This window comes from Echinococcus granulosus (assembly GCF_000524195.1).
Source record: "Echinococcus granulosus chromosome Unknown EG_S00008, whole genome shotgun sequence".
Classification (NCBI taxonomy): Eukaryota; Metazoa; Platyhelminthes; class Cestoda; order Cyclophyllidea; family Taeniidae; genus Echinococcus; species Echinococcus granulosus.
The window spans coordinates 1,626,820-1,638,675 of record NW_020170388.1 but is presented as its reverse complement, the minus strand read 5'-3'; the positions used below and the strand labels follow the sequence as shown (position 1 = coordinate 1,638,675).

Below are 11,856 nucleotides of genomic sequence, written 5' to 3'. Positions count from 1 at the left end.
TTTATTCACACTTCAGTGCCGCTCTGCCATCTGCCTGGATTCCATTCAAAGAGTAGGTGCGTTGAGAGGGTGTTGCTTGTCCACATAAATAGCATCAGCATGTAGTCACCGCAGACAGGTTTTAAAAAAAAAAAAACTTTAGCTAGTTCAAGTCTTGTGTCGCCTCAGTTTTGGACAGGCTACATACAGCCCACGGGATTAGGGCAATTGCCAAAGGTGGACGCCCTTCTTACCCCTTTTGGTAAGAGTTTTCAGACTCGCCATCCATGGCTGAAGTCTTTTGACTGTCGCGCTAAGATTTTGTCCGCAGCCACAGAATTCAAGACAGTTGTCGGCTTGTCGCTCCACCAACAGTGCCCCGTGGGCGATTCATGCACTTCGTACAGGTCAAGCTTGGACAGTAGCTTTCCCGGGTGCATATCCTTAGCCAATGGTAATGGTACTTCATGAATCTAACATCCCTTATTTATTTCACCCTGTCACCAGTCACTTGTCATTTGGTTTGATGGCATGCAACTACTCGAAAAGTGGAGGCGAAATTGCTCCATCTCTTAATTCTTTTCGCGCAGAGAGATGGCCCACTAATGTACAGAAGATTCGGGAGTCTACAGGAGTAGCCTTCCGAGCCGGCTGTTAATAAGAAACCCCAAACTGCGGAAACCGAGGGGCCGTCGTACTCGGGCATCAACCCCCTTGTTGCACAATTCACCAATCGTAAAACCCACGCAGGACAGCCAGCTTCGATTCAGCCTACCCATTACGTGTCTGGAGCTGTCAAAACGGCAATGCTGTGAAATCGGTACTCCAGCAGACCTGTGCCCCTCAGTGGTGAAGCCAACATGAAAATCAACCTGACTTCCATCTTGCCTTGGCATTTATTAATATTGTCTCATTATAATCCTCCTAAACCGAGCCACACATTCCAGTGCTAACATCAATGCGGAGCAGCCAGCCGAAGTTCATCAGCCCTCTTCCCCGACAGGTTGGTGCAAAACACGGTATATAACATCAAACATGGCAAAAGTTGCCGGTGTTTTATTTTGCAGAAAGTGCAGAGCAGAGAATGGGTGGGTGAAGGAGGTAGTATAAAAGGCCACTTATAGAAGGAGGTGAGAGAACAGCAATAGCTAGGACATCAACATTGTTGATTGTACTACCGATAAGTGATAGAACGAAAACATTTTAGAAACAAAGAAAGTTATCCTATTCGAGAGGCTTGCGGATAGCCTCCTCAGGCCAATCGTAAAAATCGGGCAGTGCGGAGTCGTATTTGGGCACGTACATTTGATCTTGAATGTAGGCCACGAGATTTTCGGGTTTTGGAATAAGATGCGCCACGTCTTCTTCGTAGGCGAACTCCGCGACTCGATGCGCTATCGCCAGCGAGACAGGACGGATTTGGCTAAGGGGTGGGAATACTCGTCCCAACGCAAGATCCTCTTCTTTCACCTGCTCTGCCAAGCACTACAACAACGAAAACTAAACTGTTAACTATTAATTAAACAAGGAGATTATAAGTGCACACGCGTTCTGCAAAAACCTTAACATCTCCACAGACGCTCCAGCTAAACAAACAAGTCACGATTCGACTTATGGTGAGAAGCTACAGAGATTTTGCGCCAATCATTAAACGCAAAACGGTTTTGTTATCTCGAAAGCCATAACTTAGAAATGAAGAGGCCTCAGTAACAAAATAGACAGTTGTAACTTTCACAACCGATCAGGAATGAAATCATCCAACTGGCAGAACGATATGACTGCGGCCTGTGGTGGCAAGATTCGAAAAACGCGAGTCACCCTCTAGATCCGAGACCCGAATTCTAAGTGCTTTGGTAGGAGGGAACTGATCCGCTAACTTCCGTAACAGGCAATGGGATATTGCGCCGTCTCGATCATCAAGAATCTCAGGATTCAGCTTATTCCAGGAACAAGTGTCAAATGCAGCCTAGAAAACTAAATTTTCGACACCGTGTTAGGTATCATAAATGGCATCAAGTTGCTTGGATTTCGATTACTGAGTGTAACAATGGAACAAAGTGTCGGCCGTTAATCCACGTTTAGAATAGTAGGGATGCACTTTTGGAGAAAAAGAACAGCTAGGAATGCGAAAGAATAACATACCAGGCATCAATAATAAGACCTATAATTAAAAAGCGTTGATATACTAGACAAGGACAAAGCAATTGGCCTTTTGGTTCCCTGTATACGGCAAGAATAAACACAAATTTATTAAACTGAGGATCGCCGTGGCAGCTTTCACAATTTAGGAGAATGCTTATCAGAACTGTGCCTTAGGGCGCAGCGATAAATGCGACGAAAGTAAGGGAATAAAATAGGTAAGGGAGATGCTCAGGAGCAGCTCATTTTCAAGGTCATTTATCACAAGGCACCCCATAGGACGGAACTGGCAGTGGTTAAATAGCCTTTCCGACTAAAGAAAGTTTGTAGAATTTATACTAGGCATAGACTTGGGAGATATTAAGCGTCTATTTTACCAATTTAATGCGAAAAAAACGGATGACCTTAAGTCCACCTCATTCAACAAAGTCATCAGGATTAAGCTACAACACACACGAGTTCAGGCTCGGGTAATAAACACGGAAAATGAGTGAATTTGAATGATCAACTGCCGTCAAATGTGAAAGGAAGACGCATACTGCGAAACAGTAGGTTGTCACTTCCTGATGCAAAACAGCTAGAAAAAATTGACAACTGCTACTAGAAACAGTAAAATGAAGGTCAATTGTTGATCTTCTTTCCAGTGAAAAATTCCAAAACTAACTGCAAAGACGAAATACCGGCCCTATGGTTGGAATCAACCGAACAAAAAGCCCTGACATCCATGAATACCGAAAGCAAGTCGCCCTATGGAGCGGCCAGGCAGAATGAGGGTTCGTGCAAGTGCTTTGAAAATGGAGAAGGCTTCAGAAAAATATGCACGACGATTCCCAGCCACTAGGTAAGAATCACCTAACCCGTATTTCTACATTAATTCATTTGTGTGCAGGTGAACGCAAGTGTAACCTGCGTTTTTTTTTTAATTGACATGTCAGTTCAAAAAATGCACAAATCTAAAATGTGAAAAAGGGCCGAAAGCCACCATGGCCTTGTTGTGTTAACCTAGAAAACTGTTCCGACACTTGCAAACTTCGACCTTAAAGAGATTCTTTCAACTCAGCATAGCCTTAACAAAAATTTTACCGTACATATTGTAACATTGAAAAACTTTTCATTAATTTAACAAGCCATTTGTTACATCAATGCGAATAAATAATATCAAAAGTTAGGGGATAAAAATCAACTGCGAGATTCCCTCTATTTCTTCGGAGTAATTATAGCCCAGTACGCTGCACTTTTGCAAAAAATGAAATTACACCCCAGTTAACAATCACTAAATACGGGACAGGGAACGTTATTCGGCATTCAGTTGCACCCAAATACAAGGATTTTATAAGTGTTTGTTCAAATTTTTGGCAAAATAGACGTAAGTAGAACAAGTGGACAACCTGTTTTACTTTACTGCGAATCCTATCACCTATCTTACATTGAATCAAATTACGTCGGATGGAGCCAAAAGGACGTGTGTTGTAGGCGATTTTACCAGTAATCTATCATCCAATTGCCATAATACAGATAACTAAAATACTAATTATTTAAAAAAAGTCCACCTCATTTCCATCGGTCTTGACAAGAACTTGGATTAAACACTGAGCTCCCGTATTCCTTCATAAATGCAGGCTAACAAAATTGGGGGCATTAAAAGGTCGAGTAATCCCCCATGAATCATGCATGATATTAAATTTTCATTTAGCAATAGAGCTAATGTTACAGTTAAACGAAATTCAATCCCATATAGTCGCACAACTCCAGTACACGAAAGTAAGCAGTTCATCAAAAATTGAGTTGTTAAAGATATTTGGAACAATTAAGGTTAACTTCAGGTAAGATAAGGCTAGCCGCATTCAAACAGAGCAATAAAATATCCGACTGAATACCAATGTAAACTAGAAAATCACTGTCTAAATAAAAGAACGATTAGGGGACGGAAACCCGCTTCCGCTACCATTGGTCAACCGAACTGTGACCTAAGGCACATCACGATTATTAGTGAGGAGTGGAATACCGCATTCCACATAAGTACACCACATTTAGACCAAACAACTTACATCAGCGGCTACGGCAAAACATTCATCTGGGATGGGACGTAACTTGCAAGCGGTAATAGCGAGACCGACACCGGGGAAGATGTATGAGTTGTTGCACTGGCCCGGCTTGAAGGTCTTGACCTGTCCACCCACATTCATCGTCACCTCACCGAAGGGCGAACCGCTCGCAAAAACACAGGCGCCCTGCGGGTAGAAGCGTTTATTATTCACAGGGAAACTCGAGTCTTCCCCACATCCAAAGATTCTTAACTATTCCCTCGTAGTTTTTTGAGCCATTAGTTTAATCATTTGATCGGCAAGGCTATGTTTATCCACAGACCAGACAAGACCGAAGGCAACGAAATTACGATAGAGTTTTATCATTTCTCAACGTCCATTAGCTGTTAGGTCTGCTGCGTTACGCACTCCAAGCCGTGTGGTTAAATCAACATTACCGGCTCTTTCACGCGATTGTGAAAGGTATCTACTATGTTTCGGGATTACACTGACTCATCCCTACCACGAAAGGAGAGGGTATGATACTCAAACCTCCCCATTTCACATGCATCCATGCTCCGATGGAATGTAACGGCTGGTCGTTGTTTAAAAGAGCTGACACCTTGAAGAGTCGATTGAAAGGAAGGCGACTTTTGTTGACACACTTAGGCAGAATCACTAACTGACATTATTTCAAGGCAAAAAAAAACTTTTGCAACCTAGCCACCCGTGCGACAACAAAATCCCCACGGTACACGAAAATGGCAATAACCTAAGCAAAATGAAGTCAATTCTCGTAAAATTAGAGCTCTTTTGGTACCCAAGAATTTTTAAGTCGTTCAGTTGTTCTAATAACGCCAACTGCTATCCGCAAACAACCGTAGAAACCCTGTATAACGACCACAGGCAGCAGCTATATCCCCAGATGTCAGTATTCCCCGCCTCCAGACATTCCATACTATTTTAGCAATTGCCTGTAGACACCTGGGGATTGCACACACATCCAGGGATAACACTAGAACTCTTCAACCATCTGACACTAAGGTCCCGATGAAATCTTGGCAACTATCGACAGAAGGCTTGTGTTATCATTGACAAATCAAGTCCTTGGTTACATAAGTCTGGTACCTAACGAAAAATATTATTCCAAAAAAAGATTAACCGCACCAAAATTAGTCAAAAGTACCCATTACATTGCTAAAGTTAGTTGGAAGGGATGTAAATCGACTAGAGAAGCCTCCATTTCTGATACTTTCTTGCACTCAGATGACCCCCACAAAGAATGCAGGGATTGGTCACGTCAGAAAATTAAAACGCCGAAACGTACCGATCAGTGACTACACCAAAAACGTTCACCAGCACATAAATACAGGAAAATTTACGAAATGGCTTAACATTCAAACGTCCAAACTTCACTTAATCGGAAGAGCTTATTGGCATACTAGAGGTAACTCGATGAAAACACTCGATATCCTGCAAATAATGTGACAACAAATTTATCAATACCAAGGTACCACCAAAAGGCATCAAGTCCAGTAAACCTAAGACCCTGGCACCCTCTAGTTTGGACAACGAAATTCACAGCCCGATGAGTGAAATAAAACACCGACTGCATTCCACAATTAGTCACCTACCCCTGTGGTGTTGTAGGCAGCCTCGGCCGTACACTCTGCCTTATCGGTGGGATTGCTCAACGCAAATATTATCGGACGGTCGACGTTCTTTTTCATCTGCTGTAAAATGCGATGGGTAAAAAGACCGCCCACACCGGATGCACCTGCGGGGGAGAAGGAAAGATGTAAAATACGCATGATACGTGAAGTCAGAAATAAAGCAAAAAGAATGGGCACGAAATGCGCAACACACCAATCAGTGCGGTGGGTTTGAGCTTGCGAACAATCTCCTCGAGGTTTCGCATTGGTTCAACGTCGGTGCGAACGAAGGTGGAGTTGTGTTCGTCAATATTACCCTCAGGACGACCCTATGAGATAAAAACCATAATTAAACTTTCGGTGAGAAGCCCTCGTTTAAGGGACGTTATTGTTGAAACCAAAAAAAAGTAACAATTCTGAAACGAGATATTGGTATAGGTCCCACATTAACTACAACGTCTAGAGGTAATAATAAATATTACTACAGATCTGCTTAAGGTAAAACTCAACTAAAGAGACTGGTCCTGTATCGTCAGTTGCTATATGCACAATCGACAAGTTTGGAAATTTAGTGATGGTGGTTATTTTAATTCATCAACAGCCATCAATCATAATGGTAAATTGCTTACGCATTTACCAGCCGTCTACCTGTCACAAGCTGATCATTAACAAGGCTGTCCCAATCAGGGTCTTTCATTGGCCTGAATCACATTCTACCCGTAAGGAAAATTTGGTTCTAGTGACTCCCAGCAGCGAGATAAAGACACTGCTAAGTCTATAGCCAACAGTACAGTGACCGATTTTGTGCCTTTGAGGTTCACCATCAATGCAAATGCAGGTAAGCAGAAGATTAACGCCAGAAAACGCAAATGTAAACGAACGCTTTATAGATACCAAAGAGTATTTAGACACTATGTTAATCACGCGACCCGAATGAAACTGGGAGCTGTTGTAGACCGATATGACGTGATAGTCGAGGGCTGCTACTGCAGCTAAATATTCATCCAACCAATGGGCAGGTTTTCTTCAAGTAATTTTTTAACACAGCTTTAAAAATGAGGCATGAAATGAGTCCACTAATCGAGCATAGTCCACCAAAAGCAATTTGCTAGACAAATCGGAGGAACAATTATCAACCACATAAAATGATCTAAAAAATCCCACGAATCCGAGCATAGAATTGGACGATGACAGGATGAGGAAACCTTACCCCTATGCTGACAACTTGCCCCCAAATAATGGACAACATCTCAAATAAGACGGGTGATGTTAAGTTCTTGACTCACCTCAACCAGTAGGCCATCTTTGTCAAACATGTAGATTTTATTGATAGCATCCGCCTCTGGAAGGCCATGCATAACCATAGCTGTCTTCAGAAGGTGGGCAATGCCACTGGCAGCCTAGAGAACAGAGAAAAGATGAGGAACGACTTTGCCACGGTGAGAAGACAGTGTGTACGTATGTGTGCCGGTATGAGCGGTCGATCGCTTACTTCGCCAGCGCCAACAAAGAGGTACGTATCGTCGGACAGTCGGCGACCCGTCAAGCGTCCAGCGGCAATTAGACCGGCAACCGTCACAGAGGCGGTACCTGCAAATGGCAGAAGGGATGTAAGGACACTTATTTTCTCAGAGGAGTTAGCGCTGATAAATTGAGGCTTTAAGAAGTGACAACGGTAACTAAAAACGAGTACCAAGCTTTAATTTGTAAAGAAAAAAAGCCCCTAATAGCAAATTCTTACCCAAAAAGATTAATGTACACCAACTCAGAGTGCTTAAGTAATATCTGCAATAATACTGCCCAGACTTCAAGTAAAATTAAAAAAGCGTCCAGTGGGGTATTGAGACAATTATTATACTTGACACAATTCTTTATTCTAAAAGAATGAATAGCAGCAAACGAAGGACAGAAAACGCTGTTACCGGATTCAAACGAAGGCACGTAAAAAGGTGACTCCGCTAGCAGGAGTGTCGCAATCTTAGTGTTTTGTAATAAACCCCTAATCAAGGTTTAATGAAGGTCGCCCTATTAACTTATCTTGTGTTAGGAGCCCCTACATCATATCATTAGCTAGGAACTCATAAACAAAAAGTATTTGTCGCAATATTATTTTTAAAATAGCTCAGCATTGCCCAGCTCATCTGCATATAATTCAGTGAAGTAGTTTCGGAACAGCGATGAAAAAAACGTCAAGCAGACGAATTAGGAATATGCCTTCTGCAAAACAAACCCAACTTTTGCCAAAGTGAATAACTGTAGATGAATTTGTCACCATCGTCAGCAGTGTAAATTTGAACACAACGCACAACGTTTAACCACAGAGCCTAAGAGATTTCAAAAAGAGGAATATGGGTACCATTATGAACACCGGTTCTATTAGAACAAGTGCAAATTTTGTATGTGCGCAGGCAGTGGATGTTTACGAAAACTCAAATAGCCGCTAAGCAAGCAGCAATGAGCCGTGGATTTAGGAGAGCGGTCGATATCAGCTAGCCTACCGAAAAACACAAATTCATTTCGAATATTGTTAAATCAAAATAATCAGTGCAAAAACTCACCCTGAATGTCGTCGTTGAAGGTACAGTAGTCATGACGATAGCGTTCGAGAATGCGAAAAGCATTACGGTTGCCAAAGTCCTCGAATTGAACCAGGCAATTGTTGCCATATCTTTAAAAAACACCCGCATTAAGTCGTTTACAAGGAATGATAGGAGATCAGCTTACCGTCGAACAATGGCACGCATGAAGTTATCCAAAAGTTCATCGTAGCGTGCGTCACGAATGCGTTTGTGCTTAATACCCAAGTAATGCATGTCCTACGAGCAACATAAGAGAAAAATTAGTTCGCCACGATTAATATGCTACCTACTTCCATATTTTAAAAAATATATGCTACAATTCTGTGCTTCTACATCATTTCAAAAGGAAAATATGGAGATAAAAGAGCGGTAATAACTGTGATTATCAAAATTGAAACACCAAAAGAAACTGTTTATCAATTAACCTTCCACGCGGAAAATCAAAATAACCTACATTAAGAAGGTCCTGGTTGTCAGACCCTACGTCGAGGACAATTGGAAGGCAGTGTCTTGGGTTAACACCGGCCAGGGCAGAGTAAAGAGATAATTTACCCACGGGGATACCCATACCGTAGGCGCCCAAGTCTCCCAAACCCAAAATTCGCTCCCCATCAGTAACAACGATGGTCTACAAAAAGAGCTCACTCTGATAACCGTATGAGAAAAGTTGCCAGGAATCGTTTAAACTGCGAGTAAACAAGGGCATAGCCTAACTTCGGAAGTAGAAAAATCCGGACCAACAAATAGACTTAATTGCACAAATTAATATGTGAAATTGCTTTTACCCGGGTCTTACTGCTCGAGCTCAAAAGGCTACGACGAGGTAATAGTGAAAGGAGTTACCCCAAAATGGGCAAAGCTAACCTTGATACAGTTGCCAAATGAATCTAGGTGACACACCACTAAGGCACAGCTGGGTCAGCCTTCGAACGTGTGCACACGTGCGACGGTGAACGTGACAGACAAACACCCCTGCTGTATTCTCCCCCCCCCCCCCCCCATACTGCCATTTTTCAAATCGGAGCGTGCTTAATCGTGAGAATACGAGCCTTTGCAGTCCGAAAATTGAAACTGATATGCTACGATTAGAGGCAGAAGGGCAGACGAACGCTGCTACAGGCATATACAGAGACCAGTAAAATCGGCTATTAAAAAAGGTCGTAATGAAAAACCATATACATTTCCTTCAGGCTTACACGAACAATAGGCTCCGGCCAGTTCTTCAAGATGTCATCGATGTTGTAGCGATCGTGAATGGTAATATAAAGACCTCTGAAATAAACAGATGGATGTGAAATGGATTGATTTAGCCAGATGTCCTATCGTTAACAAGCACTGTGATGAAAAAAAAAGCCTGGTAATCTAAACAAAAAGGGACGAAAAGAATAAACAATACGCACCGGGGTCTGCGGAAAACGAGACCATATTTTTGACAGGCTAAACCTACAGTAGGTGTGTAAATGAGAGGCATACAGTATTCGGTATGCTCTGTAACAACCTATTAAAAGACAGCAAAAATATCATTATTAAACAACCAATAAGTAGGTTCAAACAATTGTCAATCGAAAAACCCATTACTCACGATACGAAATACAAACAGTTCTGCAAAACAACCGTTCGACTACCTACCTTGTAGAAAAGGGTTTCGTTTCGGTCTTGAAGCCCAATCAGGAAAATATAACGTTGAAGATTATCCTCTAAATGTTTTAGATTGTTTATCATTTTCCTGGACTGCACATCAAGATTAGATACAGCAGGGGGAAGAAGACCATGAATTCCAAGTAGCTGTCGTTCTCTAATGGTAAACGCAGTACCCTATGGAAAGTGACACATGGGAGTTTAAACCGATGCATTCAGTTAGCAAAGGACCAGCACATGATTGTGGCAGGTCCCATATGTTTAGGCAAGATAAGAAAAAAGGGGAAAAATAACGCATATTTACATGAGAATAAGGCAAATCAAGCGAAAAATTGAAAATAACCTTATTGGTGACTGGATTTCTTAGTACTCCAACCCCGTACGAATGGATCTCGGAAGCGAAACACCTTCGTGCAATAAACTGTACCAATGAACGTCTCATCATCTATACAAAAACTGATCACGAAAGACAACACCTCCGCGTAGCTAGCTTACTAGATTGAATGTTAACCTACACAGTAAAACACAACCTAATTTAATGCACTTTAAAAAAAAACATTAAAATCATTCAAGCTTATGACATTTTTATTTTTCCACAATTATTTGCATGCATCAATTCACACTACGAGTTGGCTGTGAGCAAGGGTACAAAACTCTAAGCGTTGCGCGTGTCAAATAAAATAAAATTATCCACCTTATTTGTTTGCCAAGAATAAAAGAAAGTGTACTGCCCAAAGTAATTTGTAGCAGAGGCATGATAAAACTTAGTTTACCCACACTTTCGGATTAATAACCATTTAAGCATTGCTATTTCAGTCAGAAGCAGAATAATTTTCGCAGCAACCAGATTTTAAAGCTCTTACATAAGACCTCTGCACTGAGATAGCATCAGGAGGCTTCTTCAAAGACAAAAAACACAATACTCAGGCAGATGATACATACATTCGATACACAATAGGCTTTGATGCTACTTGCCCAGCCCGTAGGCCAGCTCACTCGGCCAGGGTACAATGGCGGAGCATTTAAGTGATCCCTTTACCAAAACTGAAAAGTAAGCAACTATCCAACGTACTGCAGTAATGTTTTCTAACGATTAGTAGATTATGGTGGTCTCTCCATTACCTTGCACATCCATTGGGACCTTTTAATTTTGCCCAAAGTTGATAGAAGCTCAAATACTAGGACAGAATGTGTATTGCTGACATGGGAAGAACTGGGGTTACCAATGCTATTCAAATGTTGTAGTGCACAACGGGAGCACAATAGCTTAACCTTCGGTGCCCTCAAACCAAAATGTGGCGCTAAATAAATTACCAAAACATTGCACTAGTTTAGTCAGACAAAAACGGGGGGCTCGGTGTATCTTACTTTGAGATGCTTTGTTTATACACTTAGCCATTTAATTATAGAAATGTAGTAAAGATAGAGCATAAAATAGGCATCAAGACAATCATCACATCCGTGTAATTTAAAGCAACTTCAGGCTCCAATCTTGGTCACTGATGTGGTTCGCCTGAGTTTCTGATCACCACAGCAACAGTCTCAAGAATAACAGTATCAGTCCTGAAATCAAAAGAATTAGAAATGGACAGGATAGACATGGTTTTGTCAATATGTCCTCATTGGATGGAACCATCGTCAATGTCTGCTGGGTGGTACACACGAATCCTCACATCCTTGATGCCCACATATCCTCCATAGTTTAAGATTATTTTACCATACACTTAAGAATTCTTTTGAGCCTTCATCAAGTAGCGTTGCACTACTTCTAGTTGTCCAGTGCACAGCATTGTGGTACTGCGTCAAGAATATCATCACCCAGGAAGTCCATTGGGCCGTTACTGG

At 41.8% G+C, this 11,856-nt stretch overlaps 1 protein-coding gene across 1 annotated transcript; it reads right to left on the bottom strand. All coding sequences in view use genetic code 11, as the record gives it.

Moving 5' to 3' along the window:
- Positions 1–1,203: 1,203 nt before the first annotated feature.
- On the bottom strand, positions 1,204–10,456 carry EGR_02017 (NADP-dependent malic enzyme; the record flags this gene model as incomplete). Its single annotated transcript, XM_024491266.1, has 13 exons — positions 1,204–1,464; positions 4,167–4,349; positions 5,777–5,919; positions 6,009–6,123; positions 7,081–7,194; positions 7,287–7,384; positions 8,353–8,462; positions 8,519–8,610; positions 8,828–9,001; positions 9,570–9,645; positions 9,774–9,871; positions 10,003–10,188; positions 10,355–10,456. 13 exons carry the CDS (start codon positions 10,454–10,456, stop codon positions 1,204–1,206), a joined length of 1,752 nt encoding a protein of 583 aa, XP_024354409.1.
- Positions 10,457–11,856: the final 1,400 nt, after the last annotated feature.